At 46.0% G+C, this 15,993-nt stretch overlaps 1 protein-coding gene across 4 annotated transcripts; it reads left to right on the forward strand.

Annotated features, from left to right (window-relative positions):
- The first annotated feature begins 486 nt into the window (after positions 1–486).
- SUOX (sulfite oxidase) lies at positions 487–15,580 on the forward strand. 4 transcript variants are annotated; one of them, XM_020782777.3, is made up of 4 exons: positions 487–614; positions 4,668–4,732; positions 7,393–7,582; positions 8,217–15,580. In XM_020782777.3, the coding sequence occupies exons 2-4, from the start codon at positions 4,677–4,679 to the stop codon at positions 9,657–9,659; spliced, it is 1,689 nt and encodes a 562-aa protein (XP_020638436.3). In that variant the 5' UTR covers positions 487–614; positions 4,668–4,676; the 3' UTR covers positions 9,660–15,580. The 4 variants fall into 4 exon arrangements, with proteins under 4 accessions (XP_020638436.3, XP_072847082.2, XP_020638450.3 ...); XM_072990981.2 differs by lacking the exon at positions 487–614 and adding an exon at positions 703–809; XM_020782791.3 differs by lacking the exon at positions 487–614 and adding an exon at positions 906–962.
- Positions 15,581–15,993: the final 413 nt, after the last annotated feature.

The following is a 15,993-nucleotide window of genomic DNA, read 5'->3' on the forward strand; positions in this document are numbered from 1 at the left end:
ATAGAGATCTGCTTGATCTGTCAGCCTTGCAAGCCTTCTGTTTATGGAATCGGGATGGGACGCTCCCGTTCCCGTTGCCTCAAGCAATGTAGATTGGCTCGGACTTGTATTTTAAATAGGAGTCCGGTGAGCTATGCGTACGTGGCGGTGAAGGATTTTTTTTAATGCACAATAAAAATCATGATGACGGTGCTTCTAAAACAAAATATTTCCGGTTCTCAAATCAAGCTGTCCTGGGAAGACGGTTTTTTGCCATCCACGTTGGAAACACGTTGTCTGTCTTAATTTTCGGCGGCGGGGAAGGAGGAGGAGGCGGCGGCGGCGGCCCCACTTTTGGGTCTCCCTCCGGCTGGGAAAGCCAGGGGTAACGGGAGGCCACGGTCGGGGCAAGGACTCGACACAAGGACCCACGCAGGATTTGCCCGGAGCGGGGGCGGAACCAAAGTGGCAGCAGCACCTGCGCACCAGGAACTCCGCGCCACGGGAGCATCTGAAAGGCGTCCTCTGGCGGGGTCATCCCGGGCTGGAGCCAGCGAGGTCTCCCACAGCAACAGCAGCAAGAACTACTGTTGAGAGAGGCTGCGGACGCGTCGGAAACTCCCCTCGGCTCGACGGTAGCTATTTGGGGCTCTGGCCCTTTAAATCTCTCGCCTTGTTGGCAGCGAACGCGGTCTTTCCCTTTTCAAAGCCACCGCCTCTCTCCCCCCCCCCCCCACTGCTCCAGCTTCCCAAAAGCGAGAGCGCGGCGGCAGCGGTTGCGTCACCCGGACGGATCTTTTCCTTGAAGGATTGATTGGACGGACTCCAAGGTTGTGGGGGGGGGACGCGGGGGGAGACGGGCGAGCGGGCACCCAGGGGTGGGTCAGGAGGTAGGTGGGGGTGGGGGGGTGGCGGTGGCAGAAGAAGAGAGGCCGTACGACCTTGGGCTGAGCCCGGCTCTGGTGGCTCTTGAGCAGGAGGGGGTATGTTTTCTAAAGCTCCTGGGGAAAACCCAGAAGGAATATTGGGCTAATTGGGAGGAAGGTTGGTTTAAGGAATCCGTTTGGGCGGTGGGCAAGCTTTCCCGTTGCACGTGGGTGGATTGGATCTCAACGTTCCCCCGCAGCAGGAAAGATGGCTCTTAGTGGGTCTCTTCCCCAAAATCGTGGACAGCGTCTTGCTCTGGACGGCGGCTGGCTCGTCGCACCGCCGGCCTTGGCCTGGGCCCTGCTCCTGCTCGGGCGGCTCCAAACGGTGTCCAGGTAGCTGTTTATTTGGAAGGGCTGTTTACTTCCGAGTAGACAGGTTCAAGACTGGGCTGCAAAGGGCCGCCGGAACGGATTTCCTCAGCCGCCTCCTCTGTCATAAATCTGGGCCCTAGTGCGTGTGACACTTCTTGAAGTTGTGGGTCCCCCCCCCTCCTCAATTGCAAGGGTTATCTTCAAAAGAAGATTTGGTGTGGCTCCAAAAGGTGTCCAGGTTAGCAAGGCAGCACCTTGTTAACTTTGTGGTTACTGGATCTGTTTCTCCCTTTGCTTCCGTTTCACAGCTGGGGACGAACTATCCATGAAACTTCCTCCTTTAAGAGATAAGGTGGGGACCCAACAGTTTAGCTGTAGGTAAGGCCCATGTTTAAGAAGAGATTCAGAACCAATAGAGAAGAGCAATGAATATTAAGACAGGATGGAGCAACTTGTGGCGGTTCCCTCTGCCTGTGGTCTGGAAGACCCATATTCCCCAAACCCTGCTTTAAGAAGAGGTGTGTTTTTTGGTACATTAAGGCCTTGCCAAGATAAGCAGACAAACCCAGAATGAGAGCCAGTTGTAATCTTTTAACTATAAGCCTAGGAAACCTCTGGCCCATTGGGCCAGCTACAAGTTCTGGCATTCCCCATCTGGCCTGCCGGTTTCTTCTCCACGGTCCATCTCCTTTTCTCAGGAGTAGAGAAACTTTTATCTCTGATCAGCAGCTGAGACAGGTTCTCTTTGGACTCTGGCACAGCTGGTATGTGGCACCACAGATGTTTTTCCTGGAGGAATCCTTCCTTTGGAGCTAACAAATATTCCTCACACTTGGCATACTCTGTGTTAATAATTATAGAGTTTTTAAATAAGTCAACTGAGTGAGCAGTTCTTGAGCTTACATATACAGTACCTGTACTTGTATTTTATTTTTAAAGAGTAACCAATATTTAGCTAGAGTCTATCTGGCCATCTTGGTGGATTGGGCATCACCTGCTCCAAGGATGTGAAATTAAATTCCTGAAAAACCACCTTTACATTTTGGATGCACAAAGATATGTTGCTGAACAGGTCTTAGATATTGCCAGCAAGTAATATGTTGAATGGTGATTAACTTATAAAAACAGGAACTGGCAGGTCAAAAAAGAAAATATGTTGTTGTAAGCCGACCAGAGACCAGAGTGGGTGGCATATAAGTTAAATAAATAAATAAATATTGATGTTGTTTTGACTTATATACCACCTCATAGTTGGATAGCTGAGTATTTATAGCTGTGGGAACAGCTTTTGTCTTTTTTCAGGAGATAGGGTGATCACAACAAAACATGCTGATCACCCTATCTCCTGAAAAAAGACAAAAGCTGTTCCCACAGCTATAAATACTCAGCTATCCAACAAACAGCAACAGAGCATGGACAGAGTTCCTACTCCAGTCCTCTGAAGATGCCGGCCACAGAGACTGGTGAAACGTCAGGAAGAACAACCTTCAGAACACGGCCAAAGAGCCCAAAAAAACCACAACAACCAGGGGAAGGAATCCTCTTCCTTCTTTTTTTGCTCATTCATACATTTTGCTTGCTTTGCTGTGTCAGTATCACATCTACTCAGTCCCTTTACTCCCTTGGAAAGCTTTCTGGGAATAGACTCCTGGCTGATCCTGGATTTCACTGTAAATATTCTCCAGTTGGTGTTTCAGTAAATCCTCCTTAAAATCGTGCTGGCTAATAGATTGGACTAGGTTTGGCCAGAAAAGCTCTCTGTTTGGGCCCAGTGAGTTATCTCTCAAATCCTTCCTTTCTCGTTAACAGGAAGGGAATAACCCATGCTTCAGAGCTACAATGACCAGACTTATAACCCACATCATGCCAGGATCACAACCCAGAACTCTTAGATAGCTCAGTGGATTAGACATCAGGAGCTCAATCCCCCACTGTGCTTCCTTAACAGGAGCTACATTCAAAGATCCCTTCCACAGTCCCTTTGAACTCTGAGATTCTAAGATTATTATTAGAAATGTGTCTGTCTTTTTAACAACTGCCAAAACAGCTGCGCTTCGGTTTCTCCTGCCCTCATTCCTCACTTAAGTAGCTGCACACCTGCTTGAGCGAGCAGCACCCCCATTTCCTCCTATGACTCTGAGTACACTTAGGCTGCTCCTTTCCTGTTCTGTAACACAAATTGTAATCATCACTAACTGCTGTTAGGGGAATTTCTGTAATACTGACAAGCAGTCCGTATTGTAAAATGCACCTGCATATGCATTAAATGTGCATATGCTCAAAGGTATGTTAATAGAGCTGGCCTTAAACATTAGAGTTAGAGCACCTAATCCTGGACTTCAGGGTTGTTTTCTTCAGGTCTACCACTGACCCTGAGATCTCTAAACGGACCTTGGTGCCCCAAGAACACTCTCCCCTCCCTAGGATAAGAGACCAGCTTGATCAATCAACCCTTCAATCTCCCTGTTTATGGAATGATTGTGGCATCATTTGTGGCAGTTAAACTGCCAGATCGGCTTTTATAGTAACTTACATACAAACGCCTCTGAATATCTGTGTTCCTTCCTGTAGCTCTTGCAACCTTCTGTAAGCTATTGCCTGGAAAGAAAGGTCAGTGTCCTCTTGGGCATGGGCAGAGTAGAAGACTCAACCCATGAAGCTCCCATTATTGTTAACTTGCCGTTGTACAAATGAGAAATAAGCCCAACAGAAAACCCTTGACGATCTTTTTTCTTATTCTGTTCTTTATTCTTTTTTATTATTTACGTTTCTGCTGTAAAGTCTTAAAATTACATTGTTGTTTTTACTGTAAGCCGCCTAGAGTGGTCTAATATGATCAGATAGGCGGGATAGAAATAAAATAAATAAATAAATAAATAAATAATGTTTTTGGTCGGGCTTGTGCAAAACAGAACTAGGTTATTTTGTACGATACTGCCAATCCCACCCCCACCCCCAACATGTGCAGGTGGGCTGTTGGCTGCGCAGGGTTCTGGCTTTAGGATGATGTAAAGTGCCATCCTAGGTAAATAACTGTCCTTATTTTCCTGGCAGAAAGCCTGTCTCTGGATCTGGGGGTGAGAGTGGCAACAGATGCCTCTCCAATCCCAACACACCTTGGTTGGAAGCAAATCTGTGCCCCCTAAAACCACTCAGAAACATGATTCAGCCTAAAAACTTAGTGCATGCTTACCACCTGTCTTGTTTTCAAGTGAAAATGACTCTGTGTGTGTGTGTGCTGCTACAGCACCACAAAAATATGGCAGCACAACAGAGGCTATGGATGCTGATTAGGTACTGTGTGTGGAGTTCCCCTACAATATATTGCCTCCCCCCCTCATAGCCTTCTGTGACCACCCCAGAGAGGGAGGACATCTTTTCCAGAAGCACAAGTCTGGGATGGGTTGTTTAGTGCATGTCTTCTCTGATTCACTCTGTTATATCTAGGTTCTGAAAATGCTGATGTCCAGACCCAGCAGGAATGGCCTCTACACCCTTCAGAGAACATGCTGGTATGAAAAAATGTGACTTATCTGCATTATGTATGATCTTTGCAAGAAAGCAGAATCTTGATCTTCAGCTTGCTAGTTAAGTTCATGAATCTCGCCTTCCAAAATCATGACCAAGGGCACTGCATATGTTTCTGACTAGTGTGCTTTGGCAAATGCAGAAGGTTCTGATGTGCAAAGTAATTTCAAGGAGCAGTTGTTTAGCAGAAGAACTGCTGTACTGGTTAATTTAGTAACCTCTAGGTTCTCCTTTTGGTAAAGATAAGAAGGGGTGAGAGCATATGTTAATATAGGCAAGCTACAAGCTATGGGGAGTTCCTACATTTTCTTAGGTTATGAGAGGACATGATAGGTTATCTGCCTTCAGGTCGCTTCTGGCTTGGTAGATTTACTTCTCCATGTTGTTACCATATTGGCCCCTAAGAAGCTGAGTAGGTTCAAAAGGGTTATCTCCCTTAGACCAGTTGTGCTCGTGTTACTGCGATATCCAGTCTTTGAGTTAAAAAGAGATTTTAAAGGCAGGAATAATCCAAAGTAATTAAAGAACATGGCACTTCTCTTTGAGTTCCTTGCAACCTCCTTGTCATTCCAGCCTCTCTCTGTATCCTGTATCCACGTGAACAGTTTCAACCCCCACTTGGAGCTGATTGTAGCAGCGCTCGTCGGTCCCTGCTGTTGGTATTGCCACAGTGCTAAGTAACAAGGAAGCCAGGAAAACTCTGCTGAACTTTCCTAAAGAGTATTTGTCTTGGCTCCTTGCCCCATTGTACACAAACTCTAATCTTATCTCCAAGTTCCTCCTTTCCCTTGGCTTCTGTCTAAGGGTGCACTCAGTTGGGGAGACCCCTTTTATTAGGGGTATGTTCTCTCTGTCTCACCTTGAGTGAAGGCAGGAGTTAATGACTAATCAGCAGCTGAGCTGAGTCAAAGTCAAATGCCTGTGGTTCCAGCAGTGCCTCGAATCCTGCACATTAAGTCCAGAGTTTAGGCATATGCCCATAAAAACTATGCAAATTGTAAAGGAGGAGGAGGATTACCTTTCCCATGATCTTGCTTATCTTGTAGGAGTTGTGCCTGCTGTGTTTTGAGTTTGGAAATCCCGTCGAGGGGAGGGGAGGGAGAAGATAATGAGAAATAAGTGTGTGTTGCAGTGTCTAGAATTATTGCATTTGAGGACAATGAAGAGCAAGGATGAGGGACTTTGGACTCTTCAGGTGTTTTACGCTTCAACTCCCAACACCCCTACCCAGCATGTTAAATTCTAAGGTACAATGGAAGTTGTATCCTCAAATACTTGGGAGTGGAGTGGAGCAGAGATTCCTCACCACTGGTGAAGCCCATCAAGGAGGTGAGTGGGCTGCTGTTGTTTTATCACATGAGAACCACCATCTAGTTCTAAGCCGTTAGGAGAAATTGTGAGCCTGTATTTCTAAAACTTAGAAGTCTAGAAATTCAGTTTATTCTAAATTCATAGTCAGTGTGTTCTTGAAAGAGCTTCAGAATTGCAGCACATTGTGAACTACATTTAAAAAAACCCACCTGCACATGCTTGGAATACCTGTCAAGGAACACAACAAATTACTTTGCCTTGGGCTGCCTGCCTGCCACAACGGCTGGGTGCGGCAAGGATGCTCTGAAGGTAAGAGAGGGACTTATTAAATCAAGTTGTTTGGAAGCTGGAATTACAGCTGTATCTGATGTAATTCATGGTCTCCTCCCTTTTCTCCCCTCCTGACATAGCATGCAACCTGCAAGGGTTTTTTCCCCTGATGCATTATAGTATGTTTAAAAGAACATGGTGACATTTCTTGCTGGCTTCTTTGGGTGTGTTTCTTTCCTGCTCTTTGTAGAAATCCACCACACATACCGCAGATTCAGGAAGAACTCGCCTGCAATATAGAACTCGACCAGTTTGAAAATAGTTCAGCTGTCCTCACTTCCACCGGAGAACATGAGGATGAAAAGCATAGCTTGGAAAAGTCACTTTTCTAGATTAACAACTTTCTGCTATATCTAGTAAATATACAGTATTTTAAAAGTTGGGAGGATATTAATGATTTCATATTCGAGACCCTTGGGCCTTAAAGATGTCAAACAGCCTCACTGGATCAGCCAAAGGGTGATCTTGTTTGGCCTCCTGCTTCCAGCTGTGACCGCACAAAGCCACCCCCCCCCCAAAAAAAGGTCCACAGGCAGGGCGTGAGGACAGTGGGCAGAAACCCCCGCCTTGTTCAGAGATTCAGGCATCAGACACTACCCAGAGCCTTACTTTTAAGGACAGCTCTCAGGATCTCTCAACTAACTTTTTAAAGCTCTGCAAGGAACTCAAATACTCTATTTTGGCATCATGTTTAACAGGTATCAGTAAGATCCATTTGATGTATCAAATTCCTAATTAGTTTTAACTATGTTTAAAAGTCACCTATGTTAGTGATAGGACCTTTTGGAGGTCAATAATTTATAGGGTTGTCATAAGTCAGAAGCGCATAACAACAAGAAGATAGTGGGCCTCACATCATCTTGTCTTCAAGAAATCATGATTTAATCAATGTTCTCTCCTTGGGGTGGTGACGACGTTTTACCATCGTAAAGACCTCTCCTTAAGAGGTGGTAAGGAAATAATTGCAAAGGCATCCTCCTTAAGACAATGCTTTTTGTTACAGGCTGAAAGCCATGGCCTGGAGGACGTTGCCTCCAGCCTTCTTGGTCTGGACCCCCTGCCACTTCCATGGCACCTGGAACCATGCTGGTGGTGGCAGAAGACACAGGCAGTTCATGGCGGCGGCGGCGGCAACAGCAGGGGCTGGACTGGGCTTAGGCACGATCTGGGCGTATGGAAATCACCGCCAGAGGGTGAGTGGAGTACCTGGGGACTGTGCTAGGCTGCCAGCAAAGAAAGGGTTGAGGGGGGAATGTGTTTGGATTCTTGTCTAAAAATAAAACTTTCTAAAATTTTCATACAAGTTTTTTAGGTTGCTTATTGAAGCAAACGGAGCATAATGGGTTGGATCCAGGTTTGATCAAAGTGCAACGGGACGGGTGGGAGCAGCGTTTGTGGTTCTGCCCTCCCCATGGCAGTCCATTCAAGCACGCAACCCTCCCCAAAAAAAGGCTGGAGGGGAAACCCTGCTGAATTAGAGTAGGCTGTAGTGCAGGGGGAGAAGAGGGGATCCCTGAAAAATGGGACCCCACCTTTCATGAGTGGTGCTCCCTTCACAGAAGGTATTCCTGCCCCATTTCTAGGGATCCCTTTTTCTCTCCACTGCAGCCCTACCCCAGTCAGTGGAGGGGCCCTTGCCTCTGTACAGCACTTATAAGGAAGCTGGAGAGGATGCTGTAGGGCAAAAGTGCCTTGAGAGTCTCCTTCTGCTCACTCAGTTGCATCCATCAAACTTGGATGGAACCCTGTTATCAAGGGAGAGTGATTCCAGTGTTGTTGTTGTTTTTTCACTTGTTGGTTTTTTCCCCCCCTGTCTTTTCCTTACAGGCAGCCAAGGCAGAGCCCATAGAGTCTACACCCAGCCTCCCATTTCCTGTCTATACCCGGCAGGAGGTGGCTCGCCATCATGACGAGGCCAATCGGGTGTGGGTGACGTATGGCAGTGATGTGTTTGATGTCACAGATTTCATAGAGCTGCACCCTGGGGGGAAAAGCAAGATCCTTCTTGCGGCAGGGGGTGCTTTGGAACCCTTTTGGGCCCTCTATGCCATGCATAACCAGGAGCATGTGCTGGAGCTCCTTCATGGGTACAAAGTGGGGGTGCTGAGCCCCGAAGAGCCACCACAGCCAAACCCGGGGGACCCTTATGCCCAAGATCCACCCCGCCACCCTGCCCTTCGAGTCAACTCCCTGAAGCCTTTTAATGCGGAGCCACCTTCAGAGCTGATTGCCGAAAACTACCTGACTCCAAACGAGCTCTTCTTCAAACGCAACCATCTCCCCGTGCCAACTGTGGACCCCACAGCCTATGCCCTGTCTGTCCAAGGACCCTTTGGACAGATCCTCTCTCTGTCTCTGGAAGAGTTGAAGAAGAATTTTCCCAAGCACGAAGTGACCGCCACCTTGCAGTGCGCTGGCAATCGCCGGGCAGAGATGAATGCTGTCCAGAATACTAACAGGCTAGGCTGGGGCATTGGTGCAATTAGCAATGCCCGCTGGGGGGGTGCCCGGCTGCGTGACGTTCTGTTGCAGGCTGGCTACAAGCAAAGCGATGGAGGGCATGTCTGGTTTGAGGGGCTGGACCGGGACCAAAGCGGAACAGTCTACGGGGCCTCAATCCCATTTAAGAATGCCATGAACCCAGAAGGGGATGTCCTCTTGGCTTATGAGATGAATGGGGAGGAGCTGCCCCAAGACCACGGCTTCCCTCTTCGGGCAATTGTGCCTGGTGTCGTCGGTGCTCGTAATGTTAAATGGCTGGCCAGCATCACGGTGCGTCCAGAGGAAAGCCCGAGTCACTGGCAACAAAAGGATTATAAAGGTTTCTCCCCTGCTGTGACATGGGAGACGGTGGACTTTTCCAAGGCTCCAGCCATCCAAGACATGCCTGTCCAGTCGGCCATCACCGAGCCATGGCCTGAAGCCTGTGTTGAACCTGGGGAACTCACTGTCAAAGGCTACGCTTGGAGCGGAGGTGGGCGAAAGGTCATCCGTGTAGATGTTTCACTGGATGGTGGGAAGAGCTGGCACGAGGCCCAACTTCTCCCCGGAGAGGAGCAGTCGCCAAGCCGAGCGTGGGCGTGGCAGCTGTGGGAGCTGAATGTGTGCATCCCCGAGGGTACCAGGGAGATGGACATTGTTTGCAAAGCTGTGGACACCAGCTACAACCAGCAGCCCGACACAGTGCAGCCGATCTGGAATATCTTGGGAGTGCTCAACAGTGCTTGGCATCGGGTGCATGTCTGTGTGGGTGAGACAAAAGAAGATTGATAGCACCTGGTGAGCTGAAGAAAACAAGGAGCCTGGGTTTGGGCTGCTTTTCACCTTCTTCCTTTTGCAGGGCCATATCCTTGTGCTTCCAGATGAGGTGCTGAAATCCTCTGTGTGCGCTTCCTCACTCACTGTTAGGTTCCGGGTTGTAAACATTCCTTAGCTTTTGTTTTCTTTTCGGGCTGGTGGTGGGCTCAGAGCAAGGGAATATAGATGCTTCTCCTGTCTCCATAAAGGAAGACGGGCTGCTTGGAAATAGTGAGACTGATGCCTTTTTTTAAGTGGGCTCCAGAGCTTCTTTCTAGTAGACAAATGTACATACATTTATTTATCGGACACGTTTTAGAGCATTGCGACTTTTTATGGATTTTTGGCTGCCGCTGAGCTGAGGCATCCAAACTTTTAATGCGCAGATTCCTCATGGTTTCGGGGAGTGTCATCCTTGTCATTACAACACCCTGCACTTCCGATGGGCTTTGAATGCTGACTTGCTTTAATCTTGCCAAATTAACTACAAGGCAAGGTTATTGCGCTCAAACTGTTGGATAGCTAGTGGTTCTCTCACTGCAAGGCTGCAGCCGTAACAGTAAGAGAACCATTGGAGCTCTCCTTTCTGAAAGTCGCATTACCCTTGTGCTTCTATCTTAGACTCTAAATGCATAGAGGTGCTTTTACTACCACATATCTGAGCTCTCATGATTTTGAGAAGCCCCTTAGCCACCTTTTATAACCAGTTATTCCTTCCCTTTTGATGTGAATGAGGGCATGACTCTTGAGCACCTTCAAACAGCTTTCCCACCAACCCCCCCCCCGGTGCTCCCAGAGAAGTTGGACTCCAATTGCCATCATCCCCTGGGCAGCGCAGTTGGTCACCATGCAGATAGGGAGGGATGAGGGGTTTGTAGTACAGCCCATCTGGAAGCCCCCCCCCCCCCCCAATAGGGGACGGCTGCTTTTTGGAAGACTGGGCAGAAGGAAGGATTTCCACAACTGTTACATATGAGGAGCCCTTGGTGTTTCTTTGTGGGGCCCCCAGTTTATCCAGTGATCAGGAAAGTCTTGAAGGTCTGTTTGAGAAACACTGCTCCGAATGGAGTGTATTTGGCTGAAAAGTACTAATGAGAGACAGAGAAGGGCAAGGAGGTCCCCATGCCTAAACATATGAATGAGCCTGGGAGAAAAGGAAGATTGACCATACATGGGGATAATAATGGAGGAGAGCTATACCAAAGCAGGGCCCCCATGGGGTTAGGAAAGGCAGGGCTCAGTTGGAATTTCCTAGAACAGCGTGCCATATAGTTTGGGACGCTACTCAAAGCATCAGTGATTTTCCATGTTGGAATCTGCTTTTATCAGGGACAATTCTTTGTACTGTCTTGAACATTTGCTACTTTCTGTGCCCTTCTCGTTACCCACTTTCAGTTGGTTTTTGTTTTTAAATAATATCTATTTGATTCTAATTGAATTTCTTTTTAGGGTGACTGGTTCAGTTAAAGCAATGTCATTAAAATGATGACATGTGTGTTATAAATCATAGGATCAAATGAACTGGAATGCTGGACTACTTTTTTTTTAAAAGCCTGAGGTGATGAAACACTTGTCACCTGGTTTTTAAAAAAATGCTTATGGGGTACCAGATGAGTCCCCCTCAGAAGAACACACCACAGGTGGGACACTATCTCAGAAAAGTTTTCATCCTAGCCACTGCCCACAGCACCTCATCTGGGAGAGACACCTGAAAAAGTTGTGATAACCATCTTGGTGTGCAGCCAAACCTTTTTAGAAGCCAATGATCATTTCTCTATCTGGTCCCAAGTTGTGAAGCTCGGTACCACTGTTGTGAACTACAGTGTGAACAAGAACTAGGATCCATCACATGATGTTCCTTTAGTTTCACTTTTTCCCTGCTGAAAGTTTTATGTTTGTTTTTTGTTTGTTTGTTTGTTTTTTAATTGTGGGACACACACCCCCACACTTGTTGCTGCTTTCTACCAGATCATAATGTTGCCATTGCATCTTTATAAAGGCAGTGTTATGGCAGGAGGAGGGAGGAAAATCAGGGGAGATGAGAAAGGTAGGAGTGTTAGAAGAGGAATGGCAGGAGATAGAAGGAGAAGCGAGCGTGTTTAAGATATCCCAGAAGGAAGGATTGAGCTGTGAAGTGGGGAACGCAAAGAAACAGTGATAAAAGGGGAAGAAAGAAAACTGATCATAGAATGACTAGGACCAGAAGCATGGACAATCTTAGTGCGCCCTCAAGGACGGGGTCCTTGGAAGAAAGTGATCTGACCAGGACCAGTTCAGCTGAACAAGAAGCCACCCAAAGGAGATTGGTCTCATCATCCCTGCTGTGGGATGATATGTGCAGTGAGGAGTGGCTGTTTGAGAAAGCCAACAGACCAGGAGCGATTCGGACAAACCTTCCGTTAAAGAAAAATAATTATGAAGAAACATTGCCCTTGTTATGGACAGATCTTCCTGTTGGTGTTGAACATGTTGACCCTATTGAGGTGGTTGTTGGTGAGAAATCACCAAGTTTTGTTAATAACGTACAGTTTGTACTCAAAGAACCTTCTGTCTTGTTGTTTCCCACCAAAAACAAGGAACTGTCAGACATTGACAAAGAACCAAATCACAGCTTGGTCAAATGACCAGAGTACAGATGGACTCTTTGCCCTATCAGCTTGCATGCAGTTTTCTTGCAAAACATGCCAGAGTGTGAGGATCAAATGTAGAGACATGGAGGAAAAAACTTTCTGGCCCACCTCTGTATTTGACATTTATTTTGGCATAGCTGTGCCTGCTTTTCTTGAGATGCACATGATGCAGTAGTTAAATATGCAAATGTCCACAATGATCACTGTTGACTTTGTTTTTCCTCCAACCCAATTTGTGTAACATCTCCAGCTTTTCTTGTATGTGTTCTTTCCCTTGCTGGCTATGGTGGGAAGTTTATTGATCTTGCTCAGTTCCCACCCTTTCAAAATGTTCTGTCTGTGCAGTGTTCTCAAGTGTTTACTGAATAACGGAAAGAGTCCCTTCCTGTCTCCTCAACCCCATCACAAAGGTATTTTATTTATTCATTTACTAACACTACTGCAGGTGGTCTACATGATAAAATGACCTTGCACACTTCCAAGGGAAGTTTATTCTATAGGGATGGGGCCCTCACTGAGAAGGCCTGATTCCTCATTGACATCCTTCTCACCTCTCAGTGTGACAACCCTTAGTAGCAAAGCCTGGGAGATATGAGTGAAATGGGTAGTTCTTTTTTTAGAGGTGATGTCATGACAAGTATCAAGGTGCCAAACTGTTCAGGGCCATGTAGGTCAAAACCAACACCTTGAATTGGGCATGGAAACTGACAGGGAACCAGTGCAGGCGAGCCAGTATTGGGGTCATACAGGATGGTCAAATTTACTTACTCATTAAATCAGCCTGGCTGCCATGTTTTGGACCTGCTGGATTTTCTGTAACAAGGGCAGCCCCATGTAGAGAGCATTGCACTAATCTCTTTTTGAAGGACAACTGTTGTTATATTTTTATTTTGGTGGGGGCAGCAAGTATGCACACACGTGCTACTGGTAGTGGGAAAACAGGTATATTTGAAAAAGTATGCGTTGTTTTTTTAACCTGTCCCCCAGCAGGTCAGGAAGTCTGCGAGCAGTGGGATAGGGTTCCCCTTGGCACAGCAAGTAAGTAGCACTATGAGAGAAGGGAAATAAGATTGTCCTGGCTTTGTTGATCCCACATGGAGTGGGTGAGGGGGACAAGTTAAGCCAGGGCCACAAGTTGGGGCATCCCTTTAAAGTGCCTAGGCAGCTAGAACTGTTCTTGCCCTATAGTCAAAAGTCTGAAATTTAGCTGAAACGTGAGATTGTGGCATAGTCACTGGTACTGTGCAAATGAATCTGCAATACTATGCACACTAAGTGTCATGTTTTAGGCACAAGCCTTTATCTTTGGGGTGTGTGTGGAGAATTGGATGGGGGACTGCTGCTTTTTGCAAATCTAGTGAACATGGAGAGGGTGAGGGGGATTTGTTTCTCTAGCTTTTGGCAGCATTCGATTGCATGATGTCCTGCCACTTCTTTGTACCATCATTTGCCTCGGACACAATCTCTTGCTACTGAAATTATTTTCATTCTACCTCTTCTTCCTTAATGTGTTGCCTCAGCAAGACTCCATAACTTGTTTTGAGGAGTGACTGATAACATGTAATTCTTCTTGTCAAATTTCTTTCATTTAACTACCTTTGTTTAATTTCTTTCATTTCTGGCTTTCTAATTTTTATTTATAGCCCCGATTGATGTGTGTGAGGGAAACAGAGAGAACACTAGGCATTAAACTTATTTTGGGTCTGTGAATCCTGTCGTAAGTACAGCCTCCCAGTGTCCTTGGGATCAATGCCCCTGACTCCTAAGGCGCCTTGTTTGTTCTGCCTGTGCAAAGGAGTCTGGAACTAAGAGTTCTTGAGAGAGCACATCACACAGAAGAGCACCTGTCTCTCTGTCATGGAAACTATTAGCCTTACTTTGGCTAGGAACGTACTTATTCTGTTCTCTCTTAAAGAAGAGACTGAGCCAGCAAATCAGCATTCAGAATATTGTTTGTTCTGCTGTGTTACTGCTTCTGATGTGCTCCAGGAAATCTTGCTAGAGATTTGGTCTCCCACACGCTTATGGTATTAAGATATAGCAAAATATATTTCCTAAGTATCTCCAAGGATGATATACATTTTGTTTCATCCATGATAAGGATAAGCTATCTGAATCTTTAAGCCCAGGTAAAATATACTGTTTTATCCCCATCCTTGGACTCTTGACAAAAAGTTATTCCACATTTTAACCAGGAAACAGGATATGCATATATTAAAAATCTGTTCCACGGTAAGATGTAATGCACTTGAGAAAGGAGACACACATCTGTTTGTTTGGAAGCTGGTGATGGTTTTCCTAATCCTGTTGCTTTCTCTGCCTGCACAGTCTGTTGCAAAATTATGCTAATCCTGTTCAGGTATGCTATATCTGTTGCTTTCAAAATTCATAGCTTGGGTAAACAACAACAACAACAATACAACTTCCAGAATATGGGAGTTTTCATAATGTTTATTATGGGGGAACGTAGTCCAGAAAACTAATGTTTCGAAGTTCTGTCTGAAGTTAAGTAGGCCTAATTGCATAGTGCCAAGCAGATAATGTGGAACCCCGGAGAGGAAAAAGAATAGAAGTGCTCAGGTTCTTCTTGTGTTCTGTATTTCAATTTCCTGTTTTCTCAGAGCTCACTAGGATCACAGGAGCAAAGCTAGCCTACTACCTCTTTCTAAACCAGCTCCTGTGCCTTTGAGAGTAGTGTGTGATGCACAAATTGAACAGATGATGTTTTCCCACTACTAATGCCAAGACTTGAGAATTCCACACTTTGCAGCCTAAGCTGAACAACAAGCACTGTTATACAAACTCTTGGAAAAGAGGTCAACAAACTGCCTCTGTGCCTGGTACAAGCCTGTTATCTCTCCAGAGAACAGAATTGGAAGGTCTGGCCGTTCATTGTCAAAGCAAATTTTGGAGTGAGGCACCAACTTGGGTTTAGACCATAAGCTGCTGTTGGATGGGAAACATCCTCTGGGAAATACTGAACTGTGATCTGAGCAGAAGCTAGTACAGTACTGTATTAAGAAGGCATTAGTTATTTCTAACTGTCAGCTACGAATGCCTTTACAATTTGTTGTATAGAGGGATATTATAATATTCTTTACTGTGTTTCCTCTTTCTATGCTGTTCTTACTCTGGTATTTCTGCAAAACTGCAGAAGACTGGAAACTAATATAAATGTTGCATTTGTTCTGCTGGGAGGAATGTGGGAATCTATTTTTCTTTTTCTAGCAGCTTGTTCACAATAAAGTCTGACATGTGGTGTTTTGTTTGGCTGTGTTTCTACCTGTGTGCATTCTGCCATCTTTTTCTACTGTAGGTTTACGGACAGATCCATCTTTACCCTGGTCATCTTTTTTCCACTGATGTCTTTGCGAGGGATGTTTACAAGACTGATGTTTGAAAACAGTGAACACAGGAAACTTCTTGTACTGACTCAGATCATTATTCCATCTATTCTAGTACCACCTACTCTACAGTGATTGGCAGTAGCCTTCCAAGGTTTTAGATCGGGCACTGCCAGGCATTATCAGCAATTAAACCAGAACAGGTACCTACAGATCAGCTACCGTACCACTACGCTACAGACCTGCCCCAATAGCAATCCATGTGAGACCTTTTAATTAGTGCCCCAGTGGAAATTAGCAGGTTACTTGATGTGTAGGTATCCTTCATTCTCG

This window comes from Pogona vitticeps, chromosome 2, assembly GCF_051106095.1.
Source record: "Pogona vitticeps strain Pit_001003342236 chromosome 2, PviZW2.1, whole genome shotgun sequence".
Classification (NCBI taxonomy): domain Eukaryota; kingdom Metazoa; phylum Chordata; class Lepidosauria; order Squamata; family Agamidae; genus Pogona; species Pogona vitticeps.